Below are 21,831 nucleotides of genomic sequence, written 5' to 3' on the forward strand. Positions count from 1 at the left end.
TCTTGTGGTTGTAGGACCACAAGTTCTGAGGGCCCTGGCTGCTGGATGGTCATCATATGGAGGCTCCCTGCTCTTCCTGGACAAGTAGGTTTCCCCAGTGTGGCTGCTACTTTATTAAGCCATCAAGGACCATCTCTCAAGTGAGTCTGCTAGCAAGACAGTCCTACATGAAGTAACGTCATTAACTACAGACCAACATTTGCCACAGTATTCTTCTATTGGTTAGAAGCCAGTTCAGTCCTAGGAGGGGATTACATAAAGGCACAGACACCAGGAAGCGGGATCATTGAGGGTCATCTTGGGGTCTAGCCATCACACACACTAAAATGTCATCACAAGTGACACATGGGAGTATATTTGAACCAAATAGATTTTTGGAAGTACAAAAAAATCCATCAAGGTTCTGTTCTTGCTCTCTCTGAATTCAGTTTTTGTGCACGTCAATAAATTATATTTGAATGATCCAAAAAACATTTGTATGCCATTTCATGATGGAAACTCAGCATTTTTGTTTCCACACAAGGACTCAGAATTGAAGCCAGGTCTTACAAATAATTGCTATGTGTCCTCCATGTAATTACTGAGAATTTACTCTTCCATATATAGGCCTAGACCCTGGAGAACCAATCTGAACCATACAACCATGGCCTGGGCCCCCAGGAAGCTTGCAAATGAGCACCCGGGAAGCAGGTAGAGAGATGTGGAGAGAGAAGAGCAGTGGGTCAGCATGGGGTGGGGTGAGCATCTCAGAAGGGACAGCTAGTACAGTGGCTGTGTGCTTAGAGGCAGCATGGAAGTTGAGTGGGAGGAGCGCAGCTGTGAGGTACAGGGCAACAGGAGTGGGAAGGACTTTATACCCTGTGTTTGGAAGCTGCAAAAGGCAATAGGGGCTGAGAGGGACAAAGGGAGTGGCAGTCAGATTTGTACTTTCAGTCCTTGTGGCTGTAGTGCAGAATATGGAGTCAGACAGGGCCAATGTAGAAGCAGGAGACCCTGAGAGAGGAGCAGATGCTGGCCTAGGTTATGGTTAACACATTGTTAGCTAGGGTGGCAGAGTCAACAGGGTCTGGTGATTGACTGTGGGTCCTTCCCAAAGGTGAGGGCTGGTCACAGGGCAGATTAGAGACTGTGGTGATGAAAGAGGATTTGGCCACCTCTTTAAGCTTACACCTCAAGGAACTAACTTGGTGCAGTAATAGTGGGTGTTCTTGGCGATAGGTACCTGGGCAGAGGTGGGCAGCCGTGTCGGGGAGGGGGTGTGACAGGTGAATACGGATAAGGAGCCAGATGACATTGATGTTTTAAGGTCATCCATTCATTCACCAGGCACTGTGGTAGGCATCAGTGTGCATGACATTCTGCCCTTGAGGAAGTCCAGTTGGGAAGACCATTAAGTAACCAACAAAGTGTGACACTGGCTTTGAAGGCACATATCGTAGTGAGAGTTGGGTGATCAGGGAGGCTTCCTGGAGGAAGTGATATTTAAGCAGAGACTAGGAGTTAGCCAGAAGATGGAGGAATAGTTTAGGCAAAGGGAAGAGCAGAGGCAAAAAAAAACAAAAACAAAAAAAACAAACAAACCCTACTTATTGGATAATTATATGGGGCCCACTGTATGCCATCCACTGTGCTAGGTAAGGAGGTAGAAAGGCCTGAGTGAGGTATGACCTTAGCCTGAAAATGGTAAGTTATCAGAGTTGAAACTGATAAGGGCCTGGCCTTCAGGGGTCTTGAAATTCCCATCAAGGGACGTGGACTTCATCCTGTGAGTTTGGGAAAGTCACTGGAAGAGTCTAAGTAGAGGAGTGGATTGATCAGATTCACTCACTCTGCCTGGGGCTGCAGAAAGGGTAGAGGCAGGAAGGCCAGTCAGGAGACTGGGGGAGTGATCAGGGAAAAATGGCAGTGGCCTGAGTTTATAGTGAGTTTATAGCTCCCACTGAAATGCACTTCTGACCCCAACCAATGGCAGCAGAGGGCTTGTCATGACAGTCCAGAGTAGCCACCAGGACTTGCTGAGGGGCAATTTGGGGAAGCCTCCTGGGCCTACCACTCCCCTCCTTTGGTCCTTGGAGAGGGGCACGCAGCTTCCCTTTGAGCTCACTTGCCCCAGACACCAGCTCAGGCTCTCTCCAGAAGCCAGTTATAGGGGTCTGGATAACAACTACATTCATGAACAGCTCCCCACATAGTCCCTTTCCCAGGAAGACTAAGGTGTGTGCCCTTGCTCAACCCACAACTCTCATTCTCATTAGTGTGGAAAAGGTAGGCCTCCGGGGTAAGGCCTGAGCTAATACACTTACCTCTGGACCAGGCTGGTCCAGATGTTGAGGGAATCAAGTAGACACTAAAGCTATCATACAGTGACCAGGTGAGCCAGTGGCCCCTGGGTTTCTTGTCTGCGTTCCTTCGAAATCTGGAAATTGGGGTTCCTTGAGCATCTACTCCATTCTTCAGTTGTCAGGGGGATAAATGGTTCCAATCCACCCCTTTAGCCTCCTTTCTCCCAGGACTAGACTAAAAGCTCATGGCTCTGGGCTACCCAGGGATGGTCTCAGGGCTAACTCTGTTGGCCTGCCCTTGCTGTTCACAGTGCATGTGGCAAACAGCCCCTTCAGGTCATCTGGTCAGGCCCCATCATAACCTGGAGTAGAGAAATTAGGATGGTTGGCTCTGCACAGAGCAGGGATGCTTTCAGATCAAAATCCCCATTGCCCCTCAGCTGGTAGATATTCACTGTGGATTTGTCCATCCCTCTGGTTGATTGTTTTAGGGAAGCATCATTGTGGGGAATTAGGCAGAGAAACACAGGCTAAGTAGCGTTTGGGAAGCGCATACAATTCCCCAAGTTTTTGATAGCGCAAGATTCCAGGGCACCAACTCAGGTGTATTTCTCAGAGGTCGTATCAAGGAATAAGTACCACAATGAGAAAACCCTAGGCCAACAGGACTAGAAGGAAAAATATAGAATATAGGTCCTATTCCTTGAAGGTGAGCTGGGAAAAGTTCAAGTACCAAGCACTCAGTTGAGGAGATACAGCTGCTGTCAGGCTGGGGGGTCTCGGGAGTGTTTGCTTTTTATTCCTTTGACTTTGGCTGTTGCTATTTCACCATGGACTGGAAGAGTGAATAACTAGCTTTTAGAAATAAGGAAGCTTTTACTCTTCTCTCTGGTTTCCAGCCTCTAACCTTCATTCCCCTTTTTAAAACTAAATGTCATTTTGAAAATAGCTCATAAACACTCTTGAAGCCTCATGGTAAACAAACAAAACTTTATTTTTTTTTCTTCATTTAAAAATGGGGAATTGAAAACAAACTGAGAGCTTGGACACCTGGGTTTACCTCACACTAAGCAAAGTAGCCCCAGAGAAAAATGGCACAGCTGATGCAGAGTATGAGGTTGATGTTCAGAAGGGCTTTCACTGCAGGGTTTTCTTCCAAGGACACGATGACAGGGTCTTCTCTGCTCACAAGCTCTGCTTGGTCCTTCCCCTCCAGTCCACAGAGCCACAGGATGGCTCTCACCACTCTGGACTGCTTGCGTGTCACATCACCTAAAAACAACCCAAATAAAGGTCATAAGGACAGTCCATGTCTCCCGGAGAAGAAAAGAGAGAAGACCAACCTGGTGTGTTTCGTACACTGTGATGAATACTTTTCATGCCTCTTCTGGAAGGTGTTAATACCTTCATTCTGGAAGCCTGCTTAATTCCAGAAAACTGATATTTTTAGACTTCTCACCATTTTCAGTTTCCAACTACCTATGGAGCCAGGTAGGTGGTGTATAGAAATTAGGGGGCCTCTTTGAATATTCAACATGCCAAAATATTCCTCACTTTTGTCAAGAAATATTCTCTCTCATTTTTCTTGAAACACGTGGCCTTGTGGTGCCACTCTAAGCTGACATGGGTTCATGGCCACAGTATTTTTTTAAGGGCATGTGTGATGCTAAATGACAACTGCTGCCACAGGGTCAGGAGACAATTGGGGCTGCCAATGACTTTGGCTGACTAAAGGGCGTATCTAAGGGGCATCTGCTTCATAGATCCAGATGAGGTTCATGTGCAGACATGTGGGCCCAGAGTTGGCAGATCATCTCATTTTTCAAGAGGAGATGGAAATCTAGAATTTTATGTGTAATCTCTATAACCGTGTGCTAAATTGCCCACCTGAGGCATCTGTTGAAAGTTATTGAAGAACCTATTTCTGATGGCTAGAGAGTGGGGAAGAAATAGACTCTGGGAGTCAGGGTGTACCAAAATCCCAAATCTGCCCCTTTCTGATTTGTGACTTTATAGAAAAATTTCCCTAACACCTGTAATGCTTCCTGAAGGCAACTACTGTAACTGAGGAGAGAGGCAACTCACAGCTGTGTGTTTTGGACATGTTTTCTTGAACAGTGTCCAACTGGATGTTGGTGCTGCTGGCCTCTGCTGGCCCATTCTGAGAGAGGGTGGGAGGCAGGGGACTTGCTTGTGGCACCTGTTCCTTGTGGACTACGGGGTCATGACGAGTGAACCAGGTCAGGCGACTGACCTAGGGAGAAGAGATGGCTTGTGAGATTGGCTGTCATCCCTTTCTCCCATGCCCTGCCCAATCCCAAGTTTGGCCTTTGTATCCGACTGAGTTTGCTCCTGGTCTTGCCCTCTCCACTCTCCTCCAAGCTTCAACTCCCTGAATACTTCAGAACAGCGGACACTTCCCACACTCACTTCCCCACCTTTCTTAACAACCCTGGGTCTCATGTTTAGGTCTAACCTTCCCTTGTGCTTGTCCCTAGAGCTTACTGCAGTCCTGGAGTATTTGGGGACCCAGCAGTCAGCCTCTCAGCTCAGCCACTTCTCTGTCCATAGGGACTGAATTTGTTCACAGGTGAATGTGTGTCTTGAGCTGACACCATTGATGGGAATCAGGAAGTTTGCTGGAAATGCTGGGACAAAATGCTTGTGCTCTTGCTTAGTGAGAATAAGAGCAATAAATCCTGAGAAGCTACCAGCACCACATGGGGCCTGAGAAGAAAAGCGGAATGAGAGCTGTATTCTAATGGTCTGCTTTGAATCTTGAAGTCAAGCTATTCCTAAAGCCCCACACTGGATTTTTCAGCTTTTTGAACAGTTCATCCTCTTTGCTTAATTAAGCCACTGTGGGTCCCTTTCCTGTCACTTGCTGCCAGCGGTCTCAATGGCTCTAGCATGGAACCCAAGTGTACCATCTCCTTGGAGGGTGGCTCTGTGCACCAGCTCATAGCAGACATGGTGATCAGGGTGACAGCAGACAGAATCATGGAGAAGTAGAGATAGTGAATGTCCTTCACCACAGCAGGACGTTCATCTGGCTGGTCACACTGAGGTTGCGCGTAAATGAAGTCCAGGATCAGCCGAATCAAGCCTAGGATCAGGCCCAAGATGAGACCCCAGAAGGCACCCTGCAAATCAGAGCAAGGCCATCTTAGTGACACCCAGGGCTGTTGGGTGGCTGGCTTGGGCCTCCAGAAACCTCAGCAAGCCATCTCAAGAGGTTTCTAGAGGAGGTCACTGCAGGGGTCCAAAGGGCGGGGGCTACTTCTCTGTTTATCTTTTACATATAATTAATCAATTACATATAATTTACTCATTCCTTGTTAATTCAGCTTATGAGAGAATGCATCAAAATAGAACCCCCATTGCTGTTTTTCAAAGGCCAGGTAACACCTTCCCTATATTTTCCTCCACAGAACTCATCCTCCCCAACACCACCCAAGTCAAGACATCCTCAGATCCCTTCTCCAGTCCCCTCCTCTCCCATCCTCATGGCATCACTGGGGTCTTGCATAGCAGGGGTGACCCACAACTACCTTTTCATTGCTCCGCTTCCAGAAACACCCCATGATGAAGACCACAGCCACAGGCGGCTGCAGATAGGAACTGATGGACTGGATGTAAATGAAGAGTTGGCCACCCTGGCTGGCCTGGATCACAGGGATCCAGAGGATGGAGACCAACACCAGAAGCAATACAAACACCCTGGTGCCAAGGGGAGACAGACCAATCATTAGTGCTCTCTTCCCTGAACATTTCTTCTATTTTTTATAGCTTTATCGAGGTGGTTGCAATCCAGTAACTTTTGGTGAATATTTCTACAGTTGTGCAACCATCACCACAACCAAGTTTTAGAACATCTATCCCCCTAGAACTTTCATTCCCTCATGTACATTTACAGGTTATTCTTGTTTCTGCCCTAATCATGCACTTACTTGTTTCTGTCTTTGTAGGTTTACCACTTATGGACATTTCACATAAATGGGATCATACAATCTGCAGTCTTTGGCAGTAGGCTTTCTTCACTTAGCATGTATTTGAGGTTCATCCATGCATCATGTATCAGTATTCAATTCCTCTTTATTGTTGACAAGTATTCCATTAAATGGGCATGTCATTCCATACCCTTCACTTGATCAAGGATGTTTGGATTGTTTCTATTTTTTGACTGTTGTAAAAAATGCTGCTGTGAATATCTGTGTACAAGTCTTGGTACAAACATATATTTTCATTTCTAGGATTGCAACTGCTAGGTTGCATGGTAAGTGTATGTGTAACTGTTTAAGAAACTGCCCATCTGTTCTTGAATAGCTGAACCATTTTACCTTCCGACCTGCAAGGCCTGAGTTCCAATTTCCCCACCTCCTTGTCTGTCTTTTTGATTATAGTCATTCTAGTGGGTGTTTGGTGGTGTCTCACTGTAGTTTTCCAGATTACAATCTTGTTCTGTAGATTATTCTATATTACAGCTCCTTTTGTCAGATATATGGTTTATAAATATTTTTCTCCCAATCTATGGCTTGTCTCCTCATTTTCTTAATGATGGCTAATTTATCTTTTTTTTTTTCTGTTATGGCTATGCTTGTGGTATCATACCCAAGAACTCTTTCCCTAGCCCAAGGCTGAGACTGCTCTCAGGGTGTACCTTCCTATGGGGCAGAGCCCCAAGGTGTTTATTTACATGTATTTTACATAAAATTTACATGCCACTCATTTGTATTTTTTTCATATTCCCCTGTTAGACTTCAGGACTTGCAGAAGTTTTGGTAGAGAAACTTTTCCCCCCCAAAAACCCAGGATACCCTCCTTCCTTTTCCCTGGCTACTCCTATTCATCCCTCAGGTCCCAGTCCAGGTTGGGGACTCCTCCTCTGAACCCTAGGTCTCCTGACTCCCCAGTCATAGCATCTTGTTGTATGCTAAATAATCAGGCAGCCAGTATAGTTGCCTGGTTATTTATCCTTCTATAGCTCCATGAATACAGAACTGAGTTGTTTCTTTTCATTGCTTTATGTCCAGTATCGGGCACATAGTAGTTGCTCATGGAACATCTCCTGAATGAATGAATGACTTACACATGGGGTCCTAATGTACCTCATGTTCACCATCAGAGGAGGCTGAACCTGGGTGAGTTTTTTGGTGGATTTTGCCCCTGGGTGAGCTTGGCTCTCTGCTTCTGGGTACCTGGGCATTTCCCACCCTGGCCCAGCCCCACTCAAGAAGACCTTACCTGCCCACAATCATGAGCTCCTTCTCAGATGCTTGAGGCCGGACATGATTCCAGAGGTCCATGGTGAAGATGGTGCTGGCACTATTAAAGATGGAGGTGAGGGAGGACATGAGCGCCGCCACCATAACAGCAATCATGAGCCCACGGAGCCCTGGGGGCAGAAGGGAGGTCTGTGGGCCTCAGGCTTTTTCTGCTCACAGCCCCTGCCTTCACTCATGACTCGATGACCCCAGGCCCATAGCCAGCTGACCCCAGGAGGTTCAACTCTGAAGAATCAGAACTTAGGGGAGCCCCAAGGAAGGACTGGGTAGGGGGGCTGGGCAGAACCACCCCCCCCCCCCCCCCCCCCCCGCACAGCCAGGGCCTGAGCTTCGTCTGGGGGCCCTGGCTCTGGAGCTCAGTTCCTCAGTCCCAGAGTGCATTCCATCCCACCACCCACTCATCCTGTCCCTCCCTCAGATTAGAGCCCAGCCAGCTCTTCCCTCCTAGGTGCTGCAGGGGCTGAGGGGACATTACCTGTGGGCAGGAGCTCCAGCACAAGTTTGGGATACGCGATGTCAGAGCAACCAGAGGGATTGCCACAGACTTTCTGGCAGATCTCTGGATCTGCACAGGCCACTTGATCTGTGGAGAAGACAAGGGCCAGAGGTGAGCTCACACACCCTCAGGGCCCCAGGCCAAGCCCAAACGTGGCCTGACCCTGGCCAGCATCAAGATAGCTTATGGCTCAGTGAAATAAAAAGGAGCCTAGACTTTACAAACCATGACCCTCTTACCCAACCTTCCTGAACTTCAGGCTCCGTATCTGTAAAAATTTAGACAATAACATAAGATCATAGTGAGGATAGACTAAGATGGCGTATATAAACACTTAGCACAGACTCTGACACATAAGAAGTGCTGAATACAAGCTAGCTATTACTGTAGCTGTAACTACAGCAATACTGTAACTCAGGTAAAGCTGAGGCCCCCAGCAGCCAGTCTGAACACAGGTCCCACCTCAGGCTCCATCTCTCTGACACCCAAGCAGGGACACAGAGCTGCAAGGGAGAATGCCAGCACTCAACACACGGCAAACGTGTTTTAAATCTCTCATTTCCCATTTTCTTCTCAACAGCCATTCCTCACTTTAGATGCATAAAAACCCAACCATGCTGGTTCTGAACTCTCTCCTCTTTCCACATTTTGGTTCTTGTCTTTCCTGAACAGCATTCTGATCTTCCCGTGTAAATCCATCTAGGCTTCCTGGTACCTCTTGCTCTGCATCTTTACCTGTTAGTATGATGAACACATCCCAACCATGTAAGCATAGGCAGCCTTTTGGGAAGACAGAGATTAGCTTTTGATGGGAAGGGACCTGATTATAATCACCCAGCAAAGTCAGCACTGAAACACAGGTTTTCTGACTTCCGATCTAATTTATCAGAGAAGGAAGGCCAAGGGACTGAACACTCTTCCATCTTTAATGGGCTGGCAGTTACCCCATCCAGGGCCTAATCCTGGCTACCAGGACCTTCAGACTCTCCACGTTGTCTCAGTGGAGAGTCTTGGCACCTGCCTCTGAAGGAAGGCTTTCTTATCACCTTCTGTCTTCCTCAGCTCTTCACATCTGAGCTGACGCTCCTCACCACCATCTCAATGCCTAGCCAGCACCATTCACCCCAGCTGGACCGCTTATTACTTCTCACGTCTCTTGCCAGGTAGAATAACTCCCTTAAATAGCTCCCAGACCCTCTTTCTGCTCAGTTCAAAGTCTTCGGTCCTTCTTTCTCATTCTGACAGGTGACACTGCTTTCCTGACCACCTTCTGTGGTAGATGGGAACTACTTTAGTTTAGGGGTGGGCATGGAGCCCTTCACTGCTCACACCCATCTCCTCCTTGGTTCTCATGCAATTGTAGCATCATGGTAACCATGTAGTTGGGGCCTCAAGTTCACAGGTGGCCTCAAATGCAGATGTTTGACAGCATCTCCAGGTGAGGTTGTATATTTAGTCCCTATTTTTTATCTGTATGAAAACTGTTAATTTAACAGATGCTAAGATTTGAAGTACACCACAATTAAAAAATCCAATATTGTAGCTTCATTTTCTCATTTAATGGAATATAATACCTAAGAAAAGGAAATAGCCTCAGGAAATAGCCTTTCATCCATTGGGAAGCCCAATGGCCAGCCGGTCTTTGTAAAACTCCTCCACTCTCTTATTGTGTCTCCTCAAGGTTGGGACCCTCCCCTCCCCTAACATCCCTCAATGGGAGAAGAAATGGGTTCTGAGGCCATGATTAATAATACTGATAGCAATTACTATGGAATAAAAGTAGATGCCAAAACTCTGGCCCAGCCTTAGACAAAATTAAAACTGCAGACTAAAAATGACATTTGATGAGAAGAATTAAGGAGAATCAATCTTGTTGAAAAAAATACTTTAAAAAACCCCTCACCTCAGGATTTTAGAGAAGAAGAAAGAGAGAAAGGGAGAGGAGCATTGATGTGAAACATTGATCCATTCCCTTCTGTATGCACCCCGGGTGGGGAATCAACCTGCGACCTAGGTATGTGCCCTGACTGGGAATCAAACCCTCAACATTTTGGTGCACAAGATAATATTCCAATGAACTGAGCCACCTGGCCAGGGTGAGAAAATGCTTTTAAGAGGTCAAAGTTCTTGACTGTTTATGACTCTTCTGAGAAAGTTTAGGAAAAAAATAGAAAACAGTTACATTCTCATGGCCAGAACATGGTAAGAAGCCTCCCAGGTGGGGCAAAGGTCACATTTACATTAAATTCTGTGGGCTCAGCCTCTTGTCCAAAAGCTCTTCTTTTCAAGGTACACTGAGAAGAAGCAAGAATCTCCTTGCAGTATCTAATTAACTGCAAAGTTTTTGTTTAACCTTTTAGGAATACAACCTTCAACCATGTTTGAGGCAGAAAACTGTTCAGTCTAAGAAATATGTTCATCATAGGGACATTAGTTGGCTCAACTAAGTTATAAATGAAGCCAATATCTGCTCACCTCTCCTGCGTTAATTAATCAACTATTTCATGTATGGAGTGGATTCCCTTGTCAGGGCCTCCGATGCTTGAAATGTAGGAAGCCTCTAATAGTATCAAATACAAACATAGCACAAACCTCCTCCTTCAAAATGCCAACATTCACTATGACTCAAGGCTACAGATAAACACTGTACACACACCTTCTTATGTAATCTTCACCACTTGTTTAGGAAGATATTGTTACACATCTTTTAAAGACAAGTAAACTGAGGCACAGAAAGGTTAGATAGCTCCCCCAAATCATACAGCCAGTAAGTGTCATGGACAGATCTCAGATCCTTAGTTTATTACAAAGCTCGGGTGGCTTTGTAAATAGGTACATCTCTAGATTTTTGTGTTTCATTGTCTTGAGGGTTATTTTGCTTCTCTTTTAATTTCCAGTAGTTTCTTTAAAAGTGTGTGCCATTTCTCAGGTGGACTAAGTGGAAGAGGGTGTTATCCAGGCTCATGAGAGCTGAGGGTTGGAGCATCCTTTTAGGCAGTTCTAGAGCTACTTGAACAGTCAGTGGGGAGCTGGTGGAGTCAAGATGTAGAGAAGTGGAAATGGGAAGGTATACTGGCTTTTCCCCAAGTCTGGCGCTTTAGGCCAAGGCTTCTTAATCTTCTGAGGGGCTTGTTAAAACAGATTCCTGGGCCCTCGCAAGTGAGGCTCGGTGGATTGAGTGTTGGCCTGTGAACCAAAAGGTCACTGGTTTGATCTCCAGTCAGGGCACATTCCTGGGTTGTGGACCAGGTCCCCAGTTGGGGGCATGTGAGAGGCAACTGATCACTGTCTCTCTCACACACTGATGTTTCTTTCCCTCTTTCTCCCTCCCTTCCCCTCTCTAAAAGTAAATAAATACCCCTCCCAAAAAACAGGTTGCTGGGCTCACCCCATGGATTTGGATTCAGTAGTGCTTTGAGGCCTGAAAATTTGCATTTCTTCTTTTTAAAATTAATTAATTAATTTGTTTATTTTTAGAGAGAGGGGAAGGGAGGAAGAGAGAGAAACATCAATGTGTGCTTGCCTCTTATGTGCCCCCAGTGGAAGACCTGGCCTGCAACCCAGGCATATGCCCTGACTGGGAATTAAACTGGCGACCCTTTCCTTCACAGTCAATCCACTGAGCCACACCAGCCAGGGCAAAATTTGCATTTCTAACAGGTCCCAAGCTGTCACTGCTGCAGCTGAGGACCACATTTCGAAAAGTACCCTTCTCACTCTACTCTTTTAACTCCTTTTGCACTTATTGGTTTTATCATATGCAGGAGTGCTTTGATATCTATTTTACATTACTTTTTCATGACTACTGGACTCATTTGTTACATTACAAAGTTCTTAGAAGTGTAGAATATGACCTTATGTTTCATTTAATAATAAAACACTGTCGACTGGCTGACTGTCAAGAGTATTGGGCAAAAGCTTAAAATGTGATTTTCTGAGAGAGACAGTAGCATGATTTAGAGTCAGCTTGGAGGCAGACACATCTGGACTTAAACCCTGGCTCATCCATGATAGCCATGTAACTTCCCACAAGTTACTTAATCTAGAAGTGATAGAGTCCTCTTTTCCCCTTTAATCCCACATCTAATCCATCATTAATCTGGTTGGTGTCATTCTCAAACATACTTTCAAACCATCCCTGTGGCCTCTTTCAGAAGGGGTCCCTGCCCAGAACCCCCGTGACATTGCCCTAGGAATTTTCCTCACAGTGTTGACTTAGCACAATCAAGGAATATCTTATTTATCTATTTACTTTCTTTTCTGTCTCTACCACTAGAATGAAAGACCCATAGCAGCCGGGATACTGTATGTCTTGTCCTCTTATGAATCCCCAGGGCCTTCTAAAATAAGGCCTTCTAAAACTGGCTCTCAAAACAGTTGTTGGATACATGGACAAATAAATAAATGAGCGAATGAATTTTTCTGAGCTTGAGTTTCCTTATCTGTAAATGAAAATAACAATAATAATGCTAACCTCATAAGGTCATTTTGAGGAATAAAGGAAATAATACAAGTATAAAATAATAAGAATGAATCTTATGTAGTGCTTTCCATGTACCAGGAACTGCTTTAAGCCTTAGCAAGTATTTTCCCCATTTTACAAATGAGGAAGCAGAGGTCAAGAGAGATTAAGTGACTTATTCAAGGTCACACCGCTTGTAAAGGGCAGAGCTGAGACCCAGGCTCAGGGAGCTCAGGTCAGAGTATGTATTCATAAATAACCACTACATTCTGCTGCCAAATTTCTCAGGCAGGGACTGGCGCTAGAACAATGATGTTGGCCGTTTGAAGCCGTGGTCTCCGTTCCTATCTCAAGCCTGCCCAAGAGCTGTATATTTTCCTTCAAGTCACCACAAAACCCAGAAACCAGTTCTTACTCCCATCCGGGGTTTTCCAAGGTGGTGCCCCTTCTCTGGAAACAGGACCAGTGACTCTCTGGGTTCTTCATCTGTCTGGGCGGGAGAGAGCACATGCCCAAAGTCTAGCACCACAGACAGCTCCCTGCTTCCCTTTCCCAACTCTCCCCTCCTAATTCTTATGGTCCTGAATTATTTTGACAAAACATCTGGACCATCCAACTAACTGTCACCCTATCCTTTCTTTACCTCTGTGTGACATTGTAGGATAAGGCATGAGGGAGGGAGCTTTTTTCTGTATAGGTCACTACTTCCTGACATTCCAGTAACACCCCATAACCCCCACCCCTAGTGCTGCTTAATCCCCACAGGGCAAACCCCATCCCCGTACCACATTACAAAAAAAAAAAGAAAAAAAAAGCTAAGGCAAATACTCCAAATGCTTTAAAATCCCTTATTTTTGTTAAGAAAACTAGCCCCAAAACAGTTCCATTGGGCCTAAGTTACCAAACCACAGGGCTAAAACACTAAAGCGTGAGGCTTCAGGAAACTGACATCTGAGACCACAAATTTTAGCCTACTTTGTGGCTTCAAAAAATATAGTTGAGGCAAGGCCCCAGGTGGGTTTCCACTGCACTTGGCCTGGGACATCTAGAGCACGTTCCCATTGGACCAGTGTTGGGAAATGGTATAGAGCCAGTCGATGCCTGGATAGTTACCTCTCAGGTGAGTCACTAGAAGAGGCCCTTAGAGCAGTGAGTAACATGTTTCTAGCATTTCTGGGTCTGAGACTCACAGACACATGACCTCTCTTCCCAACTCTTTTCTCACCTGGAAAGAGAACACGGCTAATCATTCCAGGGAACACCATCATGAAAAGCGGCAGCACCTTCAGGTATGCAGCCATCAGAGAGCCTCCTTTGGCATGGGACAGGTTTTTGGCAGCCAGGCTCCGCTGAACAATAACCTGGAAAACAGTGGAGTGATCGGAAGCTGAGATGGCTTTCTCTTAAGGCACACAAAGTGTGCATAGCTTCTAGGTAGGCACAGTGAACTTGGAACTTGGTTTCCTGGCTTCTCTCACAGGAAGCATTTCTTTCCTATTCTCAATCCCTTTCCTTTATTCTGTGGTTGAACCTGTTCAATTAGAGTTCTCCATAGAATTACTCCACTTCTTTTGCTACTGTGATTGGTTGAGAAAAAGTATGTACCCATTGCAGGCCAGTTACAGCCCTACATGGAAATTTCTCCTAAAACAGACAAAGGAAAGAGGCACCCCACCCTCTGCAGCCTCCACTGGAATGGCTAACCCAGAGAGTAGCTTAGAGCGCGGCTGCATCTCTGCTGTTGAATCAGGAAAGCCTTCTGAGGCCAAAGTCATCTCAGAGGAAAAAAAGGAGGAATTGGAGAGAAAGAGAAACAGTTTCTCATAGCACAGTTAGAGCCCCTCAATCCAGCTGTGCCAACTCTGGAAACCAGCCCTACTTCCCAACTCCTTTGCTGTGTGGTCTTGGGCAAAAAAAAATTTACCTCTCCTTGCCTCGGTTTCCTGATCTATAAAATGGGGGGGTGTGGAGATATTAGGACTGTTTTGACAATTAAACGAAGTCAAACCACTTAGAACATTTAGAATAGAGTCCAATAAATAGTAACTACCCAATAAATTTTGTTATTATTCACCTCTGCCCACCTGCAGTCATGTAAGTTAAAGCAAACATAGGCTTAAACTATTTTTCCCTCCTATGGATGACTAAAAATTCTCATTAAATCAGCAAAGAATCATTAATGGGAAGAGTGTTGAGGGGTAAGATTTTCCCCCATCTCCATATCACACCCCTAATAATCTTAGGCTCCATAGTACACATTTCTCCATTTAGGAGAAAACATTGTGTTTGAGGGCATTTCTTTCTCAGAAGCCATGGGCCTGGTCCCTTCTCGCACAGTTGCCAGAAGACACCAGAATCAATGTCAACTTCAATATGAAACCTGCAACTTTTGCTAAGGTCCAACTACAGTAACAGTGACACAAACTGAGCTCTGTGAACAGGTTTCAAGGGCAGGTGCCCATGCCCACGGGACACACCCATTCAGCCAGCCAGAACTCAGAAGAGCCCAGTCTCAATTTGGTCACCCAGATTAGGAGTTTGTTTTTTGTAACTTTCAAACCCTAAACAGAATAGTGGTCAAGTAGCATTTTATTGGTAACGAACATCTCAGTTGAAAAAACAGATTAACTGAGAGGAATAAAAGCATGATACATAACATGGGAGGAGGGTCATAGTGAGCCCGATCCTCACCCAGCATGGTGTCTAGCATGCATCTTGCTCTTCCTGCAACACCCAGATGCAGATTTCGCCTTACTAAGGTGGGAAGGCTGGGGGTGGCCTGTCAGGGAGAGGTGATGGTGGTGGGCTTGGTGGTCAGGCAGTGGCTTCTGCACAGATGGGCAGCTGGCGGTTGGCTCTCTCTCACACAAGGTTCTGTATAAACCCCAGAATCAAGAGAACACCCAGTTGGTGAGTTGAGGCAAAGCAATAGAGTGGTTAAAAGTGTAGACAAAGTATGGATCCTCCTCTATCAGGTCTTTGTAAGCTCAGATAAGTCCTTAAACTCCTCAGCCCTCAGTCTTCTCATCTGCCGAATGGGGATCATAATAGTGCTTGTTCTGAAGTGCCTAGCAGTTCATATGCAAAAAGAGCACTAGTGATTATTGTTATTGTCACTGCTGTTTTTGGATGAAGCCAGAGAAAGACGTTCAAATAGGTCACCAGAATAGAAGAGAGTTAAAATCAGATTTTCAAAACTAGATCAGAGAACCACGTGGCCACAGCCCAGGAATGTGGAAACAGGTAACACCGGACCAATAATGCAAGCAAGAAGCTGGTCTTGGGGCAATACTGGGCAGGTGTAATTGTCTGTGGCTGGTTTTCATGAATGAATTTTGACCTGGTAGTGGAGGGGGTCTTAAAAGGACCAAGACAGAGAAAGCAAGGGCAGGAAGGAGGACAGAAGAGAAAAGTAGCCACTCAAGTCCAGTAGGAGTGAGGAGTTAAGAGACAGACAGAGAGAGGGCCTGAGGTAATGCTGCCAAAGGATTGGGCTGTCTGGGCTTGTGGTTACTGTGCATAGTATGTGTACATCTTACCCTGATGCCTCCTCAAAAACTCTCTTTTGGGTGGGGTGAAGCTAGGTCTTGCCAAAATTCATCTCCACAAAGGGAATGACTTGCCGCAGAGTGTTTTCTGCCTAGAAGACTAGCCCCCACAAGGCCTCCTCCAGTTTTTGGATCAAATCTACCTGAGCTCAGAACTTCTCTACTGTTTCCTTAAGCTTTGGGTCTTGAAGCATCTGAAGAAGTTATGGAGGCCTTGGTGGTCGCCAGCAGCTTTCTCAGCTGGTTCCGTGAACTGTGGACAAGGAGTGAAATGTATTGTTGTCATGGTGATGCTGTGGTGAGCAGGACAAAGTTGGAATTCTTCCCTTTTGTTTTATAGTGGCCACCAATGGGGCAGTCTTCCCAGAGTGTCCACCACCTCTCCACATGGCTGCTGTATCCTCTTGGGCACAGTTGCCTGATGCAGGGGTCAGCACCTGACCCAAGCTGGACCAATCAGAGCCCAGGCACTGGAGTTTGGGATTTAGGATTTAGGGATTGTTGGCCTCTTTGCTGTTGGTCTGCGGTGGAGACAATGAAGTCAATAGATGAGAAAAATAGGTGAGGGAAACAAGAATAAGCTCTAGCAGTTTCTGAAGGCTCATTCACCTTCCTATAGTTTGTATTCCATGAGCTAATAAATCCCCACCCTTTTCCTGAGCTAATTTAAGTTTGACTTTTTCCTGTCAGTTGCAACCAAGTATACCTTACAAGCACAAATCGTACTTGTTTAAATGTTGCAGGAGTACAGCCTCCAGATATGAATTCAAGAGACAGCTGGGTAAATTTCAAGACAGTTGTACCTCCTCTCAAACACCCACAAACCCTGAGAGGAGGGTATCCCCCCTGCACAACAACTCTCCAGGCTCATAGCAATGTTCAGAAAATGAATTGCTTTCATACATACAAAATGGTTAGATCAGTGACAGGCAAGTGACACAGCATCAGTAAATGTTTGAGTGTCATTAATCTTAGCAATTGTTATTCACCTTCCATCTCTGCCCAGGAGGATCCGGAATGAGCTTGAAACTGGTGAACAATGAATGCCACCTTGCCTTTCTTCTGTCCTAAAATGAGCCTTGTACAGCTCTGGCAGAGATGTGCACATCCCAGGGCAGCACACACAGAGAACCCCAGTATTTGGAGTCTACAGAATCCTGCTCGACAACAACACTTGTGCAGTCAAGACCACAGTCACAGGACAGGGCTCGTGGAGGCATGGGTGTGTGCACCCTCTTGCCCTGCCTGGCATTTGGAAGGAGGTGGAGCCCCCTTGGACCAAGTCTCCAGATCCTTGAACAAAACAGGGTGGACTGGAGGTGGACTTCGGGGGCATACACTGGCATGCCAGCTCATAAGAGTTCGAGGAATCTCAAGTAAATGTTTATACAGATGTATCAATGTAAGCTGGTGAACTGTGTCAAGAGCAGAAACATGAACTGTAGTAAAATGTAAATGTTTTTAATGGTTTGTTTATTAAATGTCTCTGCAACAAAAGCACAATGACCAAATTCTTCATGCTCTCCTCTTTTGTAACCATTAGTAACCCCACGGAGCAGGAAGCAGAGACTCGGAAGTGTTAAATCGTGTCCCAGGATTATGCCACCTGAACTGGATTCTAGGTCTGTTCATTGTAAAGCCCATGCTGTCAACTCAGACCTGTACTGTCTCCAAGGGCTCTCCCACCTGAGATTTCTAAGGAGGAAAAGGGGGTCTGCCTCTTAAAGGGGCAGTGTCTGGGTATTGCATCATCACTGCCATGGTACACCATGGGATGTAACTCTTCAGGTGGAGGTGATCCAGCCTGTGGGGGGCCTGGGCTTCATTCTTGGCACTGTCTCCTTTAGTTAAACTCTCATCAGTTCTAACTATACAATTTGGTATCTAAACTGCTACACAGACCTGACTGTTAATGTAACAGAAAACAAAAAGCATTTCAACTGGTGATACAGTCACTGGATTTGAAACCTAGAAAATAAACAGGTGGGCAGTGATATGGTTCCCACCAACCTGGTACCTCTGCCCACAAATATCTGCTCTTTTCTGTTTTAGACACATCCAACCAGTTTCTTTATGTGTATACAAGTAAATGCAATATATTGAGTTTATTCTCTTTCTTTTAACAAAGCAGGGCTTGTTGTACACACTGTTGTGTTTTCTTCTTTTCTCGTATCATTTTTTTCACACCAGCTACACATGTGCCTGTGGCCTGTGCTCTGGCAGTTCCCTCCACTGCACATGTCCTTTCCTCCACAGTCACATGGGGCTCTTGCTCTCCTCCTGGAACCTAGTGCCCAAAGGTCACTCCCAGGCCTATCTTCACTCACCTCTTACATTGCACATAATTTATTTATTTATGTCTGTCTATCCTAACTGGAGGAAGGTGAGCTCCAGGATCTCCCTTGAGCCCTGTCTGATTTGTTTACTTATGATTTTTGAGTGCCTGGTATATAGACAATGTCCAATGAACATTTGTCCAGTCAGTAGTTTCTTTTTTTTTTGTAAAAGATTTTATTTATTTATTTTTAGAAAGGGTAAAGAAGAGAGAGGAGAGTAACAGCAATATATGCTTGCCTCTCGTGCACCCCCCTACTGAGGACCTGTCTTGCAACCCAAGCATGTGCTCTGACTGGGAATCAAACAAGTGACCCTTTTGGTTCACTCCAGTGAGCCACACCAGCCAGGGTTGTCCAATAAATAGTTTTAACCTCTGTTTAGAATGTCTTGTCTCTTCTGCTTACTGGATCTTCCCAGACATTCAGCAGGCTGGATTAAGCTTTGCAATTGTATGAGCCAAGCAAGAAGTAAGATAGTGTGTAGAATAGTAGAGAGGAAGGCATTATGGAGGATGGGGGTGGAGGCGAGCAAGGCAAATGAGAGAAGGGCAGGAGAGAGAACATCTCCAGACTTTCCCAAGAGTGTCCTGGAGGGAGCTAGTGCAGCCAGCTGCCCTTCTCATACCTGATCTGTGCACCAGTACCAGAGAGACGGGATGGACATTCCAAGTAGGATCCCGGGCCACGGGAGGTCAGATGTCAGTGGGTCTCGGAAGATGTGGAAGGCGTCTTCTCGGGGGAGCCCACAGCTGCTGTTTTCAGTACGGTTAGTGGCCAGGGCCAAGAAATACTTCTCCGTCAGGCCTTCCAGCCCTCCAACGGCAGCGAAACCTGGACATCAGAGAAAGCCCGAATGTGCCAGGAGCTCAGGTGGCTCTCCAGCAGTGATGGGATTATTGGAGACCATGAAACCCTACTCAGAGTATAGTTACTAAGGAGAGTTAGTGCCTTAAATGTTCTTAGCCACTTTTTTTAATGCCTTTGGTAGTGAGTATGGAATGTTTCTCAGAATAAGATTGCTAAATACATAACACAAAATGTGTAGAATTTTAAAGAAAACCAAATATATTGAAAACAATCATGAAAATATAAAAACTACTGTGACCTAGTAATTTATTTCTTTGCCCATTAAGTAGTAAAATCTAGCAGGAGATCTAACAACAAATTTCATTTCAAAGTAGCCTTGATCATGAACAGGATTTCAATGCATCAGCAACAACTGTAAGAATATCTGGATAAAAACATCTGCAGCATCCTTGGGTATCAAAGTCACATATATGGCTAATAAATCCATGGTTTATTGTCTACATTTATAATTGGAAAATGCTAAATTTCAGTGACAGATTTATGAAAATAGAGGTGTTTTTTTTCTCCATTCGGGGTTTACAAATGCCCTGAATTCTGCCCACAGACCCTGCATTAAAAAAACCCTTGCCTTAAGGAGGCATTCTTTCATCTCTGAGCTTCTCAGCATCTCTCAACTCATGATATCGCAAGAGTGGCACATGTATTTTGTGACTTGGAGCAAGTGGCTTCCCATCTCTGAGGCTGAGTTTCCTCGTCTGCTAGTGAGGATAACGTCACACCAGCCTCACAGGGCTGGAGCTGGGACTCAGTGAGATGTTGCACATGAAACGCACAGTATCTGGCCCAAGGGTGAGCTACTCTAAAAAATAATAAAGTACTGTCATTTGGAATCTGCTTTTTTTTATTAATCGAAAGGTTCAGTGTTACCCCAAAATAATGTTGCTCTCACTAGATTATATTCTAGAAAGCCTTTTTGGGGTTTTTTTTTGGTGTAGAAAACATGAGGTTGTTTTTACCACTTGGGTAGAAATAGCAACTAGGAAAATAATTACTGTGCTGGTAAGTTTTTGTCATACTTTATTTCTCTGAAAAATTATTTTGTGGTAGTGGTGGTAGGGTGTCAATAATTGACAATAATCAACACAAAACAATTTTTGCCAATAATTGGACCCACCCATCTGAGTATGTAAAGCACGGGCACTTCACCTAGTATATATAGCCAGTAGGAAAGCTGAGAATAAATCACCCCAGGGTGGGTGAGGATGGAGAAGGCACAGCTTCACAAACTGTAATGTGCACAGGAATCAATAAAATGCAGACTTGAATCTGGCAGGTCTGGGTGGGGCCAGAAATGCTGCCTTTCGAAGGCTCCCGGTGGATGCTGATGCTGCCTGTCCACACCCCACACTGTGAGTGGGCACCGATGGAATTCAAAGTCCTGTTAGCATAAAGAAAAGTGAGTGATTTTGACTATTAATCTGATTTCAGCCACCTTACTAAACTCCTTTTTTAGGTCAGTTTTTCAGGTTCTCTTTTTTTTCCCCTAGGTTGTGAGTCCTGTCATCTGCAAATAATAATAACTTTGTCTCTTTTTTTTAATCTTATGGATCTTATTTTCACTGCATTTAATACTAGATAGCACTTTCTCTGATTCTAATGGATTGCGCTTCATGTTTCTTGGTTACCTTTTTGAGGTTTTTTTAAAGAAGTGTTATAATTTCTTCTTTCATTATTGGACTATTAAGACTTTCTTTTTTCTCTTAAGTCGAATTTAGTAATTTATCCCTGGCTGGGTGGCTCAGCTGGCTGGACTGTCGTCCCATGCACCAAAAGCTTGAAGATTCCATCCTCAGTCAGGGTGCATTTGGGAGGCAACTGATCAATGCTTCTCTCACTTTCTCTTGCCCCCTTCCTCTCTAAAATCAATACACATATCCTCAGGTGGGGATTAAACTTTTTTAAAAAAATAATTTAGACTCTTCTAGGAAAACATGGGTTTCAAATGAGTTTTCATATTTATTAGCATAAAGCTTTGTATATTATATTCTTACCTCCTAAAATCTTTTTCTCTGTGCATTTAGTTTGTTTTCTCATTCCTAATTATACTGCCCTGTTTTTCTTTCTTTCCCTTGACTTGATTTGCCACTGTATTTTATAGTCCTTTTCAAAGAAACAGACATTGCAGTAATTCACCCTATAGTTTTCTCTTTTCTAACTCACTAAATTGGGATTTCATATTCATAGATATAATTGTTTTTCTAGGGTTACAGCTTTTGATTTCATCATTGACTGTGAAATGTAATATTCTCATCATTATTTCTAAATAGTATGTAATTGCAATTTTATTTCTTCTTTGAAGCAAGCGCTATTTAGAAGATGGCTTTGAAATTTCTAAGTAATTAGATTTTTTAAATTTATACTTTTTCTAATAAGTTTATTTATTTATTTTTCTTTTACATGGGCAAAATAATGTAATCTGAACAATGTTTACATAGGTATTTTTGCAAAAATTGGTTATTTTTCAATAGTTAGTTTTCATAGATGGTTCTATGATACTGGAAAAATATATATTTACTGTTCTGAGAATAATTATTCACTTACAATATTTATAACTC

The 21,831-nt window shown here is 44.6% G+C and overlaps 1 protein-coding gene across 1 annotated transcript in view; it reads right to left on the reverse strand.

The window, feature by feature from the left end:
- Window positions 1-3,252: 3,252 nt before the first annotated feature.
- The window catches only part of SLC5A11 (solute carrier family 5 member 11), a 56,861-nt gene continuing 38,282 nt past the window's right edge, over window positions 3,253-21,831 (reverse strand). The window contains exons 10-17 of the mRNA XM_028516242.1: window positions 19,035-19,240; window positions 13,751-13,886; window positions 8,043-8,150; window positions 7,527-7,677; window positions 5,834-6,002; window positions 5,210-5,425; window positions 4,368-4,536; window positions 3,253-3,554 (exon numbers count right to left, since the gene is read on the reverse strand). Of these exons, the coding sequence (XP_028372043.1) occupies window positions 3,349-3,554; window positions 4,368-4,536; window positions 5,210-5,425; window positions 5,834-6,002; window positions 7,527-7,677; window positions 8,043-8,150; window positions 13,751-13,886; window positions 19,035-19,240 (1,361 nt within the window). The 3' untranslated portion in view covers window positions 3,253-3,348. The remainder of the gene's footprint in view (window positions 3,555-4,367; window positions 4,537-5,209; window positions 5,426-5,833; window positions 6,003-7,526; window positions 7,678-8,042; window positions 8,151-13,750; window positions 13,887-19,034; window positions 19,241-21,831) is intronic.

This window comes from Phyllostomus discolor, chromosome 3, assembly GCF_004126475.2.
Source record: "Phyllostomus discolor isolate MPI-MPIP mPhyDis1 chromosome 3, mPhyDis1.pri.v3, whole genome shotgun sequence".
NCBI lineage: Eukaryota > Metazoa > Chordata > Mammalia > Chiroptera > Phyllostomidae > Phyllostomus > Phyllostomus discolor.